The sequence below is a fragment of the Chrysemys picta genome, chromosome 2 (genome assembly GCF_011386835.1).
Source record: "Chrysemys picta bellii isolate R12L10 chromosome 2, ASM1138683v2, whole genome shotgun sequence".
NCBI classification, from domain to species: Eukaryota; Metazoa; Chordata; order Testudines; family Emydidae; genus Chrysemys; species Chrysemys picta.
In genome coordinates this window covers 78,577,026-78,597,823 of record NC_088792.1, presented here as the reverse complement: position 1 = coordinate 78,597,823, position 20,798 = coordinate 78,577,026, and the positions used below count along the sequence as shown (strand labels likewise).

Sequence of the window (20,798 nt, the reverse complement as noted above, 5' to 3'; positions counted from 1 at the left end):
AGAAACCCCCTTGGGGGCTGCCAACTGATGTGCTAAGACTACTTCTACCCCTGCTTTCCCTGCCAGCTTGGGACTCCAGCACCCTGTCTTGTTGAGCCAGACACGTCAGTCTGCTCTAACACAGACCCAGGGTCTGAACCACGTGCCCCAAAGCTGCAGACTTAGCTGAAAGCATCTTACAGAAGTATTCCTGTCTTTAACGCTCAGATGCCTAACTCCCAATGGAGTCTAAACCCTAAATAAATCCGTTTTACTCATAAATTGTTCGCCCTCTATAACACTGATAGAGAGAGATGCACAGCTATTTGCACACACACCCCTCCCCCCCAGTATTAATACATGCTCTGGGTTAATTAATAAGTAAAAAGTGATTTTATTAAATACAAAAAGTAGGATTTAAGTGGTTTCAAGTAATAGCAGACAGAACAAAGAGAATTACGAAGCAAAATAAGATAGAACACGCAAGTCTGTGTCTAATACAGTAAGAAAACTTAATACAGATAAAAACCTCACCTTCAGAGGAATTCCAGTAAACTTCCTTTTACAGACTAGTCTCCATTTAGTCTGGGTCCAGCAATCACTCACACCCGCTGTAGTCCTTTGTTCCAGTTTCTTTCAGGTATCCTTGGGGGTGGAGAGGCTATCTCTTTAGCCAGCTGAAGACAAAATGGAGGGGTCTCCCAGGGGTTTAAATAGACTTTCATGTGGGTGGAGACCACCTCCTCTCTCCTATGCAAAGTCCAGCTCCAAGATGGAGTTTTGGAGCAAGTCACATGTCCATGCATGACTCAGTTTTTACAGGCAGCAGCCATTGTTTACATGCTACCTTGAACGTCCTCAGGTAGACTTCTTACGTGGATTGGAGCCTTCCAAGATTCACTGTCCTTTAAGTGCTTCTTGATTTGCACATTCCTTTCTCAAGAAGCTGACCAAATGCTTTACTAAAGCTTCTTAGAAATCAAACAAGTACACAGCCAATATTCATAACTTCGAATAGGAGGAATGTATTCAGTAGATCATTACCTTTACAGAGATATGTTACATGGCATGTGTAGCATAAAACATATTCCAATTATGTCATATATACATTCATAAGCATATTTCCATAAAGCCTCATGGGGTACACCATCACACTCCCCCTTTTTCCCCTGATACTGGGGCATGCCTCAGTCCCCAGGGTTTAAACCCTGCATAGACTGTGGCAAGCATATGCCAAAAAATGACCCTCATGTTTCCTGCCTGAAGTGTCTGGAGGAAGGCCACCTCAAGGAGCGCTGCAAAATCTGCAGAGGTTTTCGGCTGAGGACCCAAAAAGAGAGGGAGCAGCACCTCAAAGTACTGCTAAATGAGGTTGCTTTGCATGCCCATTTGGACCCCTGCTCAGCGGAGCCAACGCTGAGCACTTCGGCACCAGGGCACAGTGCCCTAGAACCGTCGGGACATGAGTCGGCACTGAGAAAGGACTCCAATAGAGACTCTCGGCACCGGCAGGCATCTCCTCATAGGAGCTCCGCGCACTCTCATTCTCCAGTCCCCCACAAGAAGAGAAGACCTGAGAGGGGACGCTCCACCATGCCCAGAGCAGCGCTGAAGGAGCACGCCGCTATGAGACCCACATCGGGCCACACAAGCTCGGCATCCACATTGAAGGTTGCGTTGACTCCAGACTCTCCCTAGGACCAGTTGAGTCTGGACCCCCTCCCCTCCCCTGTCTGGGAGAACCGTGACTTGCAAATACCGTCCACACTGGAGACATTCGAGGCAACTGAAGACCTGATCACCCTCACAGCACTGCTGCCGCGCCTCCCCCCCTCCCCCCCCCCCGAAACAGGACAGGATGCCTGCAGCGGTCTCCGCACCACTCATGAGACCCGGGTGCCATCCAGGGGCAAACCGGCGATAATGCCGTGCCGATTGCCATCCCCTCGGCACCGATCGCCGGTCCCATCAACAAGCGTGCAGGTAGGGGAGCTGCACCAGTCCCCTAGCCCTAGATGCCGCTCTCCAGCACAGATGCACTCTGCTCCTCCGTGGTCATCTTATACAGAGTCCTCGGAGTCAGAAACAGAGTCCTACTGCTCCCGGTCCAGGAGGAGCAGGAGTTTGAGATCCCACAGACAAGGATACCATCTCCAACCGAGACCGTAGCCGGGTCAGTGGCAGCCCCCTGCCCAGTGACCATTTTGGACCCCTGGACCTTCCGCCAGGGCCAGAGCCACTTGTCCTATTCTAGGTCGGCGACATATGTGCCCTCAGCCTCCCAGATGGTCGCTGTACCTCTGGCGTCAATGTCAGCCGTGCTCGTGGGGCACTGACAGCAGCACCAGCCTTGGCCGCCCTGGTACCAGCTGCACCACGAGATCCCCTCAGCGCCGGGGATAGTGAGCAGGAACCACTCCCGACTAGGGCCTCGTTGTCCTTCTCGCCTGACAAGGCAGTGGTGTGCACATCAATGGCCCCAGCCCTAGAGGAGGGTGCTCCAACAATTGATGCACAGGGTGGCGCAAAATGTGGGCACCCAGGCTGAGGAGGTGGTCGAGTCCTCTGACCCGATGGAGGACATCCTTGCCCCTTCTGGTCCCTCCTCTATCGCCCTGCCTCTGATATGGACCATACAAGAGACCACTAAGATTTGGCAGACTCCAGTCTCTTTGCCACCAATGGCAAAGTGGAATGAGTGGAGGTATTTCATTCCCTTTAAAGGGTTCGGGCACCTCTATACCAACCCTCCACCAGACTCCCTAGTGGTAGCCAAGGCGAATGAGCAGGAGCGGCAAGGCTGCTAGGGCCCCTTCCCAAAAAATCGGGAGGCAAAAAAGATGGGCCTCTGGGAGGAAAATTTATGCCACTGGAAGGACTGCAATTCCGGGTCTCTAACCACCAGGCTGTCCTCAGCAGGTACAATTACAACTTCTGGAGAGTGATGGCCGAATTCACAGAGTTGTTGCCGGAGGACTCCAGGGAAGAATTCTCTCTAGTGGCATAAGGAAAGCTGGTTTCCCTGAGTCTCACTTCAGGCAGCCCTTGACGTGGCAGACTTACTGGGTATAGCCATGAGATGGAGCACCTAGCTACAGGTGTCTGGGCTTCCTTATGAGGTCCAGCAAACAATTCAAGACCTCCCCTTTGAGGGTTTGGCCCTGTTTTCGGAGAAAACAGACTCCTGGCTTCATAGCCTGAAAGACTCAAGGGCCACCCTCAAGTCTCTGGGCCTCACCACTCCGGCAAACCAGCGGAAACATTTTAAGCCACAGCCCCCCCCCCCCCCCACCTTGTTTATACCAGCCTCAAAATAGCCTTCTCCCGCAGGTGGGGTGGAAACAACAGAAAGAGGCCCCACTCTTCAGGCCAGGGCTCTGGTCAGGCGAAGCAGTCTGCTGGCCAGAAGCAGACCTTGTGAAGATGCGCCCAGGGGGCAACGCACCAGTCTGGACACTGGATCCATACCACCTTATCTTCTCGTGCTGACTGTCCCCTTTCTTCCCTGTGTGGGCCTGTATTACATCGGATCGCTGGATACTCCGCACGGTTGAAAGGGGATAGTCCCACCATTTCTGTGCCCTTCCATCCCCCTTCCCTGTCCCTCTTCAGGGACCCTGATCATGAGCAACTCCTCATACAAGAGGTGCACTTGCTCTTGTTGCTTGGGCAGTGGAAGAGGTTCCTCTGGAGCGGAAGGGTTAGGGCTTCTATTCCCGGTATTTCCCAAAACCAGAAGCCAAAGGCGGCCTCAGGCCCATTCTAGACCTGAAAGATCTCAACAAGTTTATGAAGAAACTGAAGTTCCCCATGGTCTCTTTGGCCGCCATTATCCCTTCCTTGGATCCAGGGGACTGGTATGCCACCCTTGACTTGAAGGATGCTTACTTTCACATTTAGATTATGCTGTCCCACAGAAGGTACCTCAGATTCATGGTGAACCTCAAGCACTACTAGTTCACAGTCCTCCCATTTGGCCTGTCAGCGGCTCCTCAAGTGTTTACCAAGTACATCGCAGTTGTGGCTGTGTTCCTGCGCAAGCGATAGGTACAGGTGTTTCCGTACCTCGACGACTGGCTAATCAAGGGCCGCTTCAGGACGCAAGTGGAGGCACAACTTGGCTTCATCAGAGCAACTTTCGACGAACTGAGCCGTCTTCTCAATGCGCAAAAATCAACTGTCTCCCGTTTAGCAGATAGAGTTTATAGGAGTGGTACTAGACTCCACACAGGCCACAGCGTACCTCCCGGAATCGCGGTTCCGGTCCCTGGGTGACAACATTCAAAACCTCAGACAGTTCCCTACAACCACAGCAAGGAATTGCCTGAAGCTTCTGGGACACATGGCCGCTTGTACCTATGTTGTACAGCACGCTAGACTCAGACTCAGGCCTCTTCAGGTATGGCTAGCCTCGGTGTATCGCCCAGTTCAGGGTGGTCTGGACAAGATCGTCACTCTGCCTCATCCAGTCCTCAACTCCCTCCTGTGGTGGCTCGACCTGCAGGTAAGGTATGCCGGGCTCTCCTTCACCAGACCTCACCCATCCCTTTTGCTGGTGATGGACGTGTCAGCATTGGGGTGGGGGGGCACACCTGGAAGACCTCAGGACACAAGGTCTCTGGTCCTAGGCGGAGCTCTCCCTTCACATCAACATCAGAGATTTGAAAGCAGTCCGCCTAGCATGCCAGACCTTCCGAGTTCATCTGGAGGGGAAATGTGTCTCAGTCATGACACAACATGACAGTGATGTTTTATATAAATAGACGGAGGTGCACGATCCTCTCCCCTGTGCCAGGAACCCCTTAGACTGTGGGACTTTTGCATAGCTCACTTGATCCTCCCTGGGGTACAGAACGAGTTGGCAGACTATCTCAACAGGTTGTTCCACGGCCATGAGTGGTCCTTGCGCCCGGATGTTGCAAACTCTGTTTTTCAACTCTATCTATCTCCTGCCCCTCCGCTCACAGCGCACTCCACAGGGGCACAGGCTTCATCAGCTGTATTCCTGGTGCATGTTCCATCCCAGGAAATATGCAGAGCAGCGACATGGTCATCAATACACATTTTTGCCTCGCATTGCGCTATTACCCAGCAGGCCAAAGATGATGCAGCCTTTGGTAGAGCAGTGCTACAGTGAACCTTTGAGCTCTGACCCCGCCTCCAAAATTTGGGCTTGGTAATCCACTTAATTGGAATTGTCATGAACAAGCACTCAAAGAAGAAAAAACGGTTACTTACCTTCTCGTTACTGTTGTTCAAGATGTGTTGTTCATGTCTATTCCAATACCCACCCTCCTACCCATTTGTCCGAGCAGCCAGCAAGAAGGAACTGAGGGGGTGGAGGGTAGACAGGCCCCTATATTGAGCACCATGAAGGTGCGACCCCAGGGGCCGCCCGGGCCAACCCGACAAAGGCCACTAGGAGAAAAACCTTCCAGCTGCCATTCACGCAGTGCACGCACACCTAATTGGAACGGACATGAACAACACATCTCAAAGAACAACAGTTACAAGAAGGTAAGTAACTGAGGTTTTTTTTTTAGCCCAGAACTAATGCTTTGTTTTTATAGCACTTTTCATCCAAGAATAGCAAAGTGCTTTACAAATATTAAACTTCTTAGCTACTTTCGCACCTTCAAGTTATGGGCATTGACTTTGAGAAACAATTCCAAGATGGCAACCCTTAGTACCTCTGACTATTCCAATCACCAGTGTTTAAAAGAAGTATTTGTGTGGAGGATTTCATATATGAACTTATAACATGCATACCTTACCTTCTCCAAATACCACTTTTTGAATGCCACTAATCAGAACCATTAGCATCAACCATCTTTGTAACACAGTAGGCCTGTTCTGGTTAAATAGGATTTTGTAGATCCCATGGGACAAAATCTAGCCTTCTAATATGGCTTATTTTTAAGTGATTGTATTTCATATGAGTGTTTGCACCATTTTGGTAACATTTCTTTTATGTAGTTTATATTACTTTTTCATATGGTGGTTACTTTAATACATAAAGATTTTATTACCTTGTTAGGTTGTGTCTGGAGAAAATATTGCTACAGTGGGTTCTTCAGACAAGACCTTTGTCAGGTGCTGAAGCCGTCAATGCTCTCAGACCTTTCTATTTTGCTGTGCATCCAGATTTCTTTGGCCAGCATCCCAGAGAAAGGGTAAAAATATATTTTTGTTTCTAATGATGTTTTCATTTATATGGTATATGAAGAATGGAAGTATGTTGTTAGTTTAGTTTTTATGCTGTCAAAGTTTGATCTACATATTGTAGAATTAAAATGATTGATATTGGTGATTAGGAAAATAGAACTTTAACAAGATAATGTCCAGCAAATTCTTATAATTTGGACAAAGTATATCCCCAAACTCACTAATCAGCCTTTCACTATGCATTGCTGTCTCTGACAATCTGGAGTCTTGATCCATACAAAACATAGAACTAATGCAACATTCCATTTTATTTTTTTGAAACCTGTGACAACCCTTACAAAGAATGACCTTTTACTTTTAATCAAACCTAATTTTTACCTGGTTTTGGAAGCTATCTTGAACATTATCTATGCTTTAACTTCCGTTTACCCTTATCTACCATCAAGTCAGCTATTCATGCAATGAAGACAATTTTTTAATAAAATTACTCAGTCACCTTTCTATTTGGAATACATTGTTGTGTTTTCGTGGAATTGTGAACTATGTTTAATATTTCGAAATTTAGTTGTATCTTATTAAACTAACACTGTTAGCATATTTATTTAAAAGTAGGCTATGTTGAGAAAGCGGACAAAATTAAGTATTTACAGTGGCTCTTATTTTGTTTTCTACAGGAAATCAATGAAAACTCTCTTAAGAGGTTAAATGGCTATTTGGAAAATCTCCAGAAACCAGGATTTAAGTCTTTTAAGCCAACTCAACTCACTTTTTATGTGAGAGAGACAGAACAAAACTCTTCTGATGTCCAAGAATCCTTCAGTGCTGCAGGTGCCTTTTTTATCTGACAATTTCTCTTGCAAAATTAAATACTGAAAATCCTTTCCATAGTTTTGTACTCTTCACACCTTTTATAGTGCCTTATCTAATACCCATTGATGTCAATTGGCATTGGATCTGGCCCCTAAAGGCCATCCCAAGTAATTACACATTTTTCTAATGGAAAATCTTTATTAAGAGAGAGTGGTTATAATGGGTTTAAATGTAACTAGGAGTCCAGTCAATAATCTTACAATGAAATTGAAATAATACCCTGAAATACTTGCCAGATATCAATGCTTTTAATTCAACTGTCTGTATATAACTTGAAGATAGTTTAGGGTGTTACTTTTATTTTCTCATTATTTGGTCCAGCTGTAGCATGTAGACTCTCAGTATGTTATAGAAGTGCTGAATGACCTAGAGTAGCAGGGGTACATTTTAAAGTGCAATTTGTAAATTTCAGTTAATATTCGCTTAAGAGAACATACAATGCTTCACTGGCAAGTTTGGTATGCTTGTCTCTGAATTTTCCTCAGATTTTTTACAATTTTGTCTAATGAAGTGTTAGTCTGTATTTTAATTCATGTTCTGTTTTCTTATGGTCAGAAAATTCTCACATAAATGAATTTTGAGTGATCCTTCTGCTAGAAGAAGAAAATCAAACTAGCAGGCAGAAAAAAATAGTGGTATATTTGAGCCACTTAGATATAAGAAAAAAGGGGGGTTGTTTAGTAGTTGGAACAGGGGGGACTGGGTCTATGTGGTTCTGTTCCTGCTTTTGCCACTGACTTGCTGTAACACTGTGCGAGTCAGTTAACATCTCTGTGCCTTAGTTTACACCTCTGTAGAATATGTGTAATTCTTGTCTCTGGAATTTCATAGGTGTTGAGGCTTACTGTTGGTGAAGTAGTCTTAGATCCTTGCCTGTCTACAGTATATTTAATCCAAAGTAGTATTTTTTTGTTAATAAATCTTACATAAAGGGCTCTCGGACAAAACTGTTGGTGTTAAAGCAATAGAAGTGTTTGCATCTCCGTCAACTTTATTTTCTATTTGTCACAATTGCAGATAAGCTTCAGATTCACCCATTGAGCCAAATAGGTGAAATATCCTAGTAGTTATAGCTCTGGACTTGTACAGTTGTAAATATTAAACTATATTCTGATGCCTTCTGCCATGATAATAGTTTGAAATCTACAGTACTTGTTAAATAAATGTTATAATTTCACTTTGAAATATATCATATAATACATGTATGGTTTGTTTTAGCTTTAAGACAAGAATGAAACAATGTGAATGCATCTAAAAGCTCAGCTATTCAGTTGAATACAGTATTAATTGTTTTGAGGGTTGCGTTTTATAGGTTTTCGAGCCGTCAGTTTTACTTTGCACACCAGGGACTTATTAAGCACAGTATTGGACATTCTCAACTCCTGCAGCTTATCTACTGAGCATGTCCAAAGCGTGAACTCTCAACCTCACAAAGAAGTAAAAGGGACGTTTTACAGGCCTATCAAATGGGATAAGACTTACTACTCATTTACTGGATTCAAGGATCCTGAGGAAGAACTAGAACAAGCCCAGAGGGTGGAAATTACTCTAATGTAGGTAAAGGTTTTTATTTAACTAAACTAGTGTTTTGTAATATACTCGTTCATAAGCTGAATATTTTTGGTAAAAAAGTGACGCATCAAAGAGCGGGGGTTGGCTTATAAATGGGTAGACACCAAAATTTGATGATTTTAAACTCTATGGAATCATTGAATTGAATATCTAATACATTGTCGTTTTGTTTACCTGGAGTGTCTGCAGGCAGGGAGCCCCTCAGCTCCCATTGGCTGGGAACGGTGAACCGCGGCCACAGGGAGCTGAGGGGCTCCATGCCTGCAGACACTCCAAGTAAACAAAACAGCCCGACTCGCCAGCGGCTTACCCTGACGGCCGGGAGCCGAAGTTTGCCAACCCCTGAAATATAGGATCGGCTTATGAAAGGGTCATACAGTTTTTGCTATTTTTACCTAACCATCTTGGGGTGTCAGCTTATAAACGAACGGGATAATGAGTGAATATATACGGTACTTTAAGTAGTCTGATTTTAATAGTGGTAAAATAAGTTAAGAATTTTTGACAAACTGCTAAATTTTTATCACTCCCTCCAAGTATTGTTCTTTACCTGATAGTGATGTAATTGACCAGTGTTCAAATGAGCAACTGCAGTAATCATAGACTCTGGTGAACGATGGGCAAACAGGCAAGGAATGTTTAATCCTAGTTTTTCATTGGTTTGCTGTGGAATACCACTTAGATTCATCAGGGAAATCAACAGATTGCAGGTGTTATAACTCAGTCAGTACTCTGTCTCTTGTAATTTATTTAGAGCTTTCGGAACACAAAATAATAAATTTAAATCTATACAAGTCAAGACATTAATTGGGCACCATGTTATAGAGCCCTATAAAAATGCTCTATATCTGTATAGTGTGGTTTTTGCAGTGCCTATCATTTTTTTGTGTATAAGCTTCTAACATCTGTTTCAGCCTTAGGGCATCATCTTAAATATCCAAAGGTTTGGCAATTTAATATATGGAGTTAACTTACACTAAACGCATTATGTTGTGATTTAGAAATCAACTGCTGAAAATTGCTTAGTATTCTTAATAATCCTGAATGAGCTTACTACTAATTTCTGAAGAAATAAACGCTGATCATGAGACACTTTTTAAAAATGACTGAATTAAAACAAAAAACGCATTATACAATTTAATTTTTATTCTCTTTAATATAATAACGCAAAATGTGTGGTGTTTATGCCAAGTGCCAAACTAATTAGAATGTAAGCTCTTCAGGGCAGAGAGCATGATACCTAGCACATAAGGTCATTGTACTACTGTAAAACACATGACAGATCTAAGTTGTACATGAGTTTTGTTTTCTGTCTGTGTGTAATTGTACATCCTTTTCTTCTATATCACATGTCAGTTATGATTACTTCATAATTTGTATAAATTGTCATTTGAAGAGGGACCTTTTTCTAGTATCTGTTTTATTTTCATGCTTGAGTTTAGTACTTTTTCTTAGCGGTGGAGTATAATATTGCTCTTGTAAAAACAAGAAACTGCAATCAATCAGTTGTGTATAGAGGGCATTTGGATAACTGAAATAGTTTAAAAGGGTAAATAGAGTAAAGGAGATCATTAAGTATCTCTTAGAAATAATTGATTTTAATCTTTGAATGTCTCAAATATTTTTCCAGTTATAGCAAAAGCTCTACCAGGTTTCTGACCAGTATTACAGCTATCATTTACTGTTTTGTTTTGAGGACAATATACATTGTTGACTTAGGACATCTCTACACTGAGACTTCACACTCTGGCTTGCCATGTAGGAATCTACAGCACATTAGCTGACCGCTCACTGACTGGCTATGCGGACTGCTACTGTGCACTAATAGTTCCAGAGTGTTGTCTCCATGTGGGCAAGCCCTGAGAAGTCCGTCTGCTGCTGGAAGTTACACCAAAATTACAGTTCAGTCAAAATACCTTCCTGTGAGCAACTGAATCCCCATCACTGTTAAGAAGGGTTAAAGGCCAGTTGGGCATATTCACTCCACGTGGGTGGAAATTAAATAGTTATCAACCAGAGAGGGGGGACAAAAAAAAATGCGGGGATAACTCAGCAGACACCTGGGCCTTATAAATAGGCTGAGGGAGTTCAGTGTTGGGGAGAAAGCCACAGGAAGCAGGTAGGTCGTTTCTGCAAAGAGCCAAAGTGCCAGATACTGGTAGAGGCTAGAGGCCTCAGGAAGGTTTAGACTCAGTGGGACAGTGCTTGATACCAGAACTGAGGAAAGGCAGTGAAACCCCAGGAAAGGGTTAAGTGCAGGGCCCAGAGAATAGATTGATTTTTTTGGTAGTTTGGATTACGCTTGAATGTTTTGTTAAACTGAAAGGGATTTGGACTAGTAGCTTCTCAGCCAGAGGGCTGAATGGCCTGCAAAGACAGGCAGCCTGCAGGGGGCTCTGTGTGGTCATAGTGCCCCTCAGGTTTGGCATGGCTGCTCTTCTGTCTCCATCTGTGGAGGGATGGATGGGCCAAACCTGAGTGGTGCTGTGACAGTGTGTCAGGTCACAATGCTCGTAGCAGGGAGCAGAGCCGAGCCAAGCCAAGCTCCACAGGACAGGAGCTGCGACTGCAGGGTGGCCTCAGTGTGGGCTTTATTCAAATTCACAATTACCATGAACGCTAATGCTATGATTTTGACACAGCCGTCACAATCATGGCAAAATACTGGCTAATGGATTCAGCTCAGAAAACAAGTTCATAAAAGGTGTGGCTGAAATATCACTAAAATATGGAATGTGATATAGTGGAATAATTTTTATCTCATGTTATTTTAGGATTATAAAATAATGCTCTAGTATTACTAGTGTATATTTGCATTTTGCTATTCACATTTGTGCAGCACAAAAATAATGGGCTATTTTTAATACTGTAGATGTGGCCTTAATTGTATTTATGTGCACTGCACACAACTGCTAAGACCTGAGATTTTGTACTCAATAGATCCCTCTCTTTTGGTTCATTGGGCCAGATAAAAGCACCCACAGTTTTAAAATTGTGCTGTTGGGCTCACTTCACATTGTCCTTGCTTAGATATTTAGATTGCCCTGTTTCCCTCTCCTGCCCCCCAGCCATACCTATATGCTCCAGAAGTCAATTCATTCCTGCTGGTTATCAATGATGAAGGAACCCTACAACTGTGACCTCTACTCATCAGTGTTCATCCTAGCTCATGTGAGGTATCAAAGTATTTCATCCCTCAGATCTCTCCCCCACTCTATTATATCTTTGGCTCTGGTGTCAGTTTCCTTAAATTTAAAAACAAAACACACTACAACCTTGTGTTAGTCTTCAGAGGCACTGACTTCTGACGAAGTTGTTTTAGAGCTGCTCATGTAAACCACACCAGTCTTCAGGCCTCTAACTTTCAGTCCCCTCAGAACAGCTAGAGTAATAGAGCTGCATCTCTAATACTACCAGAGGTTTCGGAGCAGCTTGTGTGGCAGTTGGTGCACAGCTTTTGGAGGAGCTCAAGTTCACTTACAGGTACATCAGAGGCATTCAGCAGCTTCAGTCACTTATGACTCATTCCCTTTGGAATGTCACTGAGCTTCATAGAGTGATCTTAATGCAAGGGCATCTTCAGTGCTCTTAAGACCTTGCTCCTTCCAGTGTGAAAAGAGTGTACATCACTGCTGCACTTTATCTTTGAAGCACTAGTGGCACACTTCTCAGCACATTTTCTGGATCACGTGTTGTGTGGTGTGTTTTCTGTCTGCTTCCCTTTCTCTTTGAGTGAGAGGGGCCTCTGCAGCTTTAAAAAATGTGTATGTGGGTCATACAATATCCATCACAAGTAGGCATGACTGCTGTGTCTTGGTTCAGTGAGGATCACGATTGACTAGGCTGTGAGATGATGTCAATTTGAGTCATTAGGTCCCAGAGGGAGCTCCTCCTTATAAATTCCAGTGCTTCTGATAAGTCTGGAGAGAATTTGGCCTTAAATGAGTCAAAATTGATACCCCATGCTTCACATTAGGGCAGGCCTTAGGGGTGAGCGACCTGGGCAACCCGCCCAAGGTGCTGTAGTCAGGAGGGTACCATGGTGAAGAGGCAAGGGTCTCAGTTTCCCCCTTGCTGCCTGCGGAGTGCAGCCTGGCATGACAGGAGCGCCCACCTCCTTGCTCTGGAGCAGATGCCCCCTGCTTGCCACCACACCTGGTTTCCCAGCCCACCCTCTCAGTCCCACCTCTGACTCTGCAAGCCGATGAGCTCTTCCCCTGCACTCTTTGGGACTGTCCCAGCCTGGGCCATTCCTCCTTCCATGAGTGACCTGAATGAAAGCAGTGCTGCTCAATAGAAGGTGAGTGTGGCATCTCAGCCGGCCAATGGGAACTAGAAGTTGCTGGCCTCTTTTGGTTTGGGAGAGGAAGGAAGCTGAAATTGCAAGAGAAAGAGATGAGTAAGTATGGGGGAGGTGGTTTCCTGACCCCATGTCCCAGCTCTCGGCCTCCCAGGGTTTCCAGCTCCCCCTCCACCCAGGTCCCAGGGGGATCCCCCCTATACCCCAGCTCCCAGGAAGCCCCTCTGCCCCCCAGGTGCCAGCCTCCCAGTTCTCAGGACCCCCACTCTCCCCAGGGTACCCCCCATGTCTTTGAGGTCCCATTCCCCTATTCCACACACTGACCACCCAGTTTCCCAGCTCTCAGGGGCTCCCCCTTTCTCTTATCCCAAAGGGAGGTGTCAGTGCAGGGGGTTGGGGATATTTCAAGAGCGAACCTTCCACCATCACCACTCACCCTAGCTATCTCCAGTGCGCTGGAATGTTTGCATTTTAACCTTCCCTGTCCCCCCAATAGCCTCCCTTCTTCTTCGAGTGCTTGCTCATATCCATTCCATTAGGTGTGTGCGCGCCGCGTGCACGATCGTCGGAAGATTTTTACCCTAGCAACACCGGCGGGTCGGCTGTGGAGCCCCCTAGAGTGGCGCCTTCATGGCGCTGAATATATACCCCAGCCGACCCGGCGCCCCCTCAGTTCCTTCTTACCGCCCCTGACGGTCGTTGGAACTGTGGAGCGCTGCTTAGCTGTTCTCCACTTTCCCTAGCTTTTATTGTTGTATCATAGTTGTAGTTATAGTTATAGTCTTAGAGTTTGTTGTAAGTTAGTTAAGTAGTTGTAAAGTTGTTCTAAATAGTCCAGGGGGTTAAGGGGGTCGTCTCCCCCCTTTCTCCCCCGGCCGCGGGGCCGGGCTCATGCCCAACGCTCCCGGCTTCAAGCTGTGCGCCTCCTGCGCTAAACCTATGCCCACGAGCGACCCGCACGAATCTTGTCTGAAGTGCCTGGGAGAGTCACACCAGACAGACAAGTGTAAAATCTGTAAGGCCTTTCGTCCAAGAACGAAGAAGGAGCGGGACTTTCGGCTCAGGCAACTTCTGATGGAGGCGGCTCTTAGCCCGGACGCTCCTTCCACAAGCAAGGCCCCGGCACCTAGCACCTCGGTGCGCAGTGCCCCGGCGGCACCGGCTGCGACGACCACGCGAGTGGCGTCAGACAAGCCTCCCCGGCACCGGACCTCGTCGGCACCGCAGACACAGCAAGTGCCTCGGCGCCGGTCCTTATCCCCAGGGCATAAAAAAGCCCATAAGACGGGGACATCAGTGCCGAAGACGCCAGCTCCCCCAGTGTCGGGGGTAGAGCCGCGTCCACCGGTGGAGCAACGGAAACAGTTGCCTCCGGCACCGTCGACTCCGGCGCCGAGGCCGTTGAGTCCGGTGCAAATAGCGTCTCCCCCCAGGCCGGCGGTGATACAGTGCCTCCCGTCGACTCCAGAGACCTTCGCGGCGGCGAGAGACTTAATAGCTCTCACGGAGCCGGCACCGCCTCAGCCACCGGCACCGACTGCACCGTTGACTCGCCCGGTCCAGTCGAGGGGGAAACCTGCTTTGATGCGCCCACCATCACAGGGGCTGGAACCTCGGCACCGGTCCAGGTCCCGAAGCAGGTCCCCACGCCGCTCGCAGTCCCGGCGCCGAATATCGTCTCGGCACCGGTCGTACTCGCGGCCAAGATCTACTTCGCGGCACCGCTCTACGTCTCGGCACCGCTATGATCGTCGGCACCGATCAACGTCGAGACGTAGTTCTCGGCACCGCTACGGTCGGCGCTCGACGTCGAGGGGTCGCTCCCGGCACCGGGCATACTCCAGGTCCTCGTCGAGGTCCAGATCCGACTCCCGGCACCGACGAGGTCATCGGCACCGGTCGCGGTCCCGGCACCGATCGCCGGCACCGCGCGGAGATAGATCATCTCCGGACCGGCACCGTGCGGCACCGCAGCCCACCGGGATGGTTTCATCTCTCTCGGCACCGCCATGGCCGTCTAGATCGGTGTCTCGCTCCTCGGAGGACTTGTCGAGATCGGCATACCCCCCTCAAGGGCGCGCCGATGAACAAAATTTCGGCCACTGGCAGGAGATGGCAGAGGACCAATCTCATGGACCATCTCACTGGTCGTTTTGGACCCCGTGGGCATACCACCAAGAACAAGGGGCTCCAATACCATCGACCTCTCGCTCGGGTCACTCGGTTAGAAGGGCCCCAGAATCCACCATCTCTCGGCCTCCGCCAGGAGGCATGGAGGCTTCGGTGTCCACGCCACCCGACACCAGGGACCCAAGTGCAGGTGATGCCCCGGCCCAAGAGCAAGGGGATCAGGACCCCCCCTTGGATCCGGTACCACCGGAGGCATCCTCTTCCTCCTCTCCGGACGAGGCAGTGGCGGGCACTTCATGTACGGGTCCCCCTCCGATAGATCTTCGGGCTCACCAGGATCTCCTGCGTAGGATGGCCCGTAATATGGACCTGCAGGCGGAGGAGATAGTGGAGGTGCACGACCCGATCGTGAACATCCTTGGAGCAGATGCCCCATCGAGGGTGGCGTTACCTCTGATCCGCACGATCCAATCGAATGCGGATACGATATGGCAAACTCCTGCCTCCATTCCACCCACAGCGAGAGGGGTGGAAAGAAAATACTTTGTCCCCTCTAAGGACTATGGGTACTTGTACACCCACCCCCAACCGTGCTCACTGGTGGTGGAATCAGTGAATGCACGAGAGCGCCACGGCCAGCAGGCTGCAGCGCCTAAATCAAAAGAGGCTAAGCGGCTCGACCTGTTTGGCCGTAAGGTCTACTCAGCCGGAGGGCTACAACTGAGAGCGGCGAACCAACAGGCGTTACTGAGCCGCTACAATTTCAACTCCTGGAACTCTATGGGGAAGTTTAAGGAGTTGATTCCCCAAGAGTCCAGGGAAGAGTTTGGAGCCATGGTAGAGGAGGGCAAGAAGGTGGCTCGGACCTCCTTGCAGGCCTCCTTGGACATTGCAGACTCAGCGGCGAGGACCCTGGCTTCGGGCATCGCTATGCGCAGGATCTCCTGGCTTCAGGTTTCGGGTTTGCCTCCGGAGCTGCAGCAAACCCTACAAGATCTGCCTTTTGAGGGGCATGGATTGTTCTCGGATAAGACGGATTCCCGCCTGCAGAGCCTCAAGGACTCGAGAACAATCATGCGCTCCCTGGGGATGCATGTTGTGGGCCCCCAGCGCAGGCCATTTAGGCCGCAACCTCAGCGCTTCTACCCCCCCCCGCCTCGTCAGAGACAAGACTCGGCCCGTAGGCGAGGGCGAGGTGGTAGAAGAAGGTGGACCGGCCCTCAACCCGGCCAGAACCAGGGGCCACCTCGACCACCTTCAGGCCCCAGGCAGAACTTTTGAAGGTGCGGTCGAGGACGGCGCCCCAGTCATCCCCCAGGATCCAGCCCCCTCCTTTCGGGATCGCCTCTCCCACTTCCACCGTGCTTGGTCCCTTATAACTTCGGACCGTTGGGTCCTCCGCACGGTGGAGAGGGGATACGCTATCCAGTTTTCTTCTATCCCCCCCTCCTCCCCCCCTTCCCCGTCCCTCTTCAGGGACCCTTCTCACGAGCAACTTCTTATACAGGAAGTTTCTACGCTCCTCGCTATGGGGGCCATAGAGGAGGTTCCAGTGGAATTAAGGGGCAGGGGATTCTACTCCCGTTATTTCCTCATCCCCAAGTCCAAAGGAGGTCTGCGACCCATCTTGGACTTGCGCGGACTCAACAAATTCGTAGTAAAGTTGAAGTTCCGCATGGTCTCTCTGGGGGCCATTATCCCTTCCCTCGATCCTGGAGACTGGTTCGCCGCCCTCGACATGAAAGACGCATACTTTCACATTGCTATTTACACGCCTCACAGACGCTTCCTGCGATTCGTGGTAAACAGGGTGCACTACCAATTTGCAGTCCTTCCCTTCGGCCTATCCTCGGCCCCACGGGTGTTCACGAAATGTATGGCTGTCGTGGCAGCGTACCTTCGTCGGCAAGGGATACAGGTGTTCCCGTACCTAGACGACTGGCTGGTACGCGGTCGCACCAAAGAACAAGTTCGCGATCACGTCCACATAATAGTGCGCACATTCAACAAGTTGGGTATCCTACTCAACAAGGACAAATCCACTCTAGAACCTACCCAGAGAATAGAATTCATCGGTGCGGTTCTAGACTCCAGACGCGCACAAGCCATCCTGCCAGACAATCGCTTTTGCACCATCACGAGCCTCATCCAAGGACTCAAGGCCTTCCCAACTACCACGGTGAGGTCATGCCTTACCCTGCTGGGTCACATGGCTTCCTGCACGTACGTAACCAGGCATGCCAGACTTCGGCTTCGCCCACTCCAGACCTGGGTGTCATCAATATACCGCCCACATCGGGACAGCCTGAATATGGTGGTCACAATCCCGAACTCGGTCCTGACCTCCCTCACATGGTGGCTAGATCACAATGTGGTTTGCGAGGGGATGCCGTTTCACGCCCCACAACCCTCTCTGCACCTGGTCACAGACGCTTCATCTCTGGGTTGGGGCGCCCATCTCAACGAGCACCATACCCAGGGCCTGTGGACTGCACCTCAGCTAGCCCTACACATCAATGTTCGGGAACTGATGGCGGTGCGCCTGGCGTGCCAGGCATTTCTCAATCTCCTACGTGGCCGCTGTGTGTTAGTTCTCACCGACAACACCACGGCCATGTTTTACATCAACAAGCAAGGAGGAGCACGTTCGTCAATTCTATGCCAAGAGGCCATTCGCCTGTGGGACTTCTGCATCGCCCACTCAATCCATCTCACGGCATCGTTCCTCCCTGGAGTCCAGAACACTTTAGCGGACCGACTCAGCAGGTCCTTTCAAACGCACGAGTGGTCTATCCGTCCGGACATCATACATTCCGTCTTCCAGAAGTGGGGGTTTCCCCAGATAGACCTGTTTGCATCTCGAGACAACAGGAAGTGCCACGTGTTCTGCTCCCTGCAAGGTCGAGCCCCAGGCTCCCTCTCGGATGCGTTTCTCCTTCCCTGGAAAGACCACCTGTTTTATGCCTTCCCTCCGTTTCCTCTGGTCCACAAGGTACTGCTCAAATTGCGCAGAGACCAGGCACAGGTGATTCTGATCGCTCCAGCGTGGCCGAGACAACATTGGTACACCACGCTGCTGGAACTCTCGGTTCAGACACCGATCCCGCTTCCGTTGTATCCGGATCTCATCACGCAGAACCACGGCCGGCTGCGTCACCCCGACCTGCAATCACTCCACCTCACGGCGTGGCTGCTCCATGGTTCACCCAGGCAGAGCAACAGTGTTCACACTCTGTCCAACAGATTCTGCTGAGCAGTAGGAAGCCTTCAACACGGACCACATACTTGGCCAAGTGGAAGCGGTTCTCCTGTTGGTGCGAGCAACGAGCCACGTCCCCATTGCACGCACCTATTCCTCTTATTTTGGAATATCTCCTCTCCCTAAAACAGCAGGGGTTGGCGATATCTTCAATTAGAGTTCACCTGGCCGCTATATCGGCCTTCCATCCAGGGGAACTCGCGTCCTCGGTATTCTCTAACCCGATGGTCGTTAGATTCCTCAAGGGCTTAGACCGGATGTACCCACAACAACGTCAGCCCGTTCCGACGTGGGACCTCAACCTGGTTCTCTCCAAGCTCACAGGTCCTCCATTCGAGCCACTGGCCACCTGTTCACTTCTGTACCTATCCTGGAAGACAGCCTTCCTCGTAGCCATCACCTCAGCAAGGCGCGTTTCTGAACTCAGGGCGCTTACATCCGAGCCCCCTTACACAGTTTTCCATAAGGATAAAGTGCAGCTTCGTCCACATCCTGCCTTTCTCCCTAAGGTGGTTTCTCCATTTCATATCAACCAGGATATATTTCTCCCGGTCTTTCACCCTAAACCACATGCTTCTCGCCAGGATCAACGTTTGCATTCTCTGGACGTACGCAGGGCCCTGGCCTTCTATATTGACCGCACAAGGCCCTTTAGAAAGACGACGCAACTCTTCGTTGCAGTGGCCGACCGAATGAAAGGCTCACCGGTCTCATCACAACGCCTATCCTCCTGGATTACGTCTTGCATCCGGACTTGCTACGACCTGGCAGGTGTCTCAGCACCCCACCTCACCGCTCACTCCACGAGGGCACAAGCTTCCTCGGCGGCTTTCCTGGCGCAAGTTCCGATCCAGGACATTTGTAGAGCTGCGGTTTGGTCGTCAGTCCACACGTTTACAGAACACTATGCACTAGTGCAGCAGTCCAGGGACGATGCTGCCTTTGGATCAGCGGTTTTGCACACAGCAATGTCTCACTCCGACCCCACCACCTAAGTTGGGCTTGGGAGTCACCTAATGGAATGGATATGAGCAAGCACTCGAAGAAGAAAAGACGGTTACTCACCGTTGTAACTGTTGTTCTTCGAGATGTGTTGCTCATATCCATTCCAAACCCGCCCTCCGTCCCCACTGTCGGAGTAGCCGGCAAGAAGGAACTGAGGGGGCGCCGGGTCGGCTGGGGTATATATTCAGCGCCATGAAGGCGCCACTCTAGGGGGCTCCACAGCCGACCCGCCGGTGTTGCTAGGGTAAAAATCTTCCGACGATCGTGCACGCGGCGCGCACACACCTAATGGAATGGATATGAGCAACACATCTCGAAGAACAACAGTTACAACGGTGAGTAACCGTCTTTTCTCTGGGAGTGGGAAGGGGTATTTGAATATTGGGGATGCTCAGTATTGGGGTGTGGGGAGAGATCTGTCCTTTTGGAGCCCCCATGTCACTACCCCACCCCTGCCTTCCCACACAAGCAGACTCTCTGTACTCCTCTGGTTCCCTCACCCCTTTCTGGGGCTCTCTCATCACCAGGCTCCCCTGCCACCACAGCTCTCTATTGCCCTCCTGTCGCTGTACCTTCCCTTGGGCTGCTGACCCTCTGTGGAGAGTCCAGGGAGGCACTGAGGGCTGGGGCAATGAGGGGGTGGGTGGGGAGCCCAGGGAGGCAGCGGGGGCCCGGGGCACCAAAATACAAGTTCACCCAGGGCGCTATTTTCCCTAAGGCTGGTCCTACTTCACATCAAGACCAAGTTGGCATTTTCTATGGTGGTGTAGGTCTGATGGGATAGATCCCATCATTCTACTTCCATCCTTTCAGAGCAGTCAACTAGATGTACCGTATCAATATTGCTGTAGTGCATTGAGCATGTCCTCATCATGTAGTTCTTAAAGCTGACTTTTTTGTGGTTAAATGAGGCATGATAATACTCCTATAGTGCTTAAACTCATTCTGTACCATTAGGGCTCATAAGACTTTCAACTTGTAGCTGACTTTGCCAGTGAGGTACAGCTGTAATTTTAAAGTAACTCACAATAAATTGATGCATTCTCTGGATGTATTGAGATGATCCCGGATATCAACATATACAGATGGAGCTTCTGTGGCACTAAAGTGTCAGACTACTGTTTTGTCATGCCATAGTCGGTACAGAGACTTGGGAAAGAGCTTGGACACATTTCATTGCTACAAGAGTGGTCAAATTTAATATTTTTATCAGCTAACTGCCCTCTGCTGTCTGTGCCCTGTCGTGGCGAGACAGTTTGCACACTCTAACGATCCCGAGTCTGGGTTGCCGAGGACTTTTTTTCCTCCAGCAGGTTCAACCATGCTGGACTGGTCTGTAGGGGAGGGGCCAGACAAAAGACACTCTGGCTCTCCATGTTGGGGGGGAGGGGGGGGCTAGGCACAGAGCTAACAACCCTGTCCCATAAAAAACAAAATATGTTACAGAAACTGCGGCAGAGAAATCAACCATTAATATGTGTGATGGCCTTCAGGAGTCAATGACCCATATGACTGCCA

At 49.1% G+C, this 20,798-nt stretch overlaps 1 protein-coding gene across 5 annotated transcripts in view; it reads left to right on the top strand.

Annotated features, from left to right (window-relative positions):
• The window catches only part of TCAIM (T cell activation inhibitor, mitochondrial), a 62,990-nt gene that overhangs the window by 13,792 nt on the left and 28,400 nt on the right, over nucleotides 1-20,798 (top strand). For all 5 annotated transcript variants that reach the window (XR_010598355.1, XM_065583553.1, XM_005278696.4 and 2 more), the window contains exons 3-5: nucleotides 6,017-6,152; nucleotides 6,819-6,972; nucleotides 8,327-8,567. Coding sequence is in view for 4 of the 5 variants with exons in the window: in XM_065583553.1 (XP_065439625.1) it covers nucleotides 6,017-6,152; nucleotides 6,819-6,972; nucleotides 8,327-8,567 (531 nt within the window). In the remaining variant the exon portion in view is untranslated. The remainder of the gene's footprint in view (nucleotides 1-6,016; nucleotides 6,153-6,818; nucleotides 6,973-8,326; nucleotides 8,568-20,798) is intronic.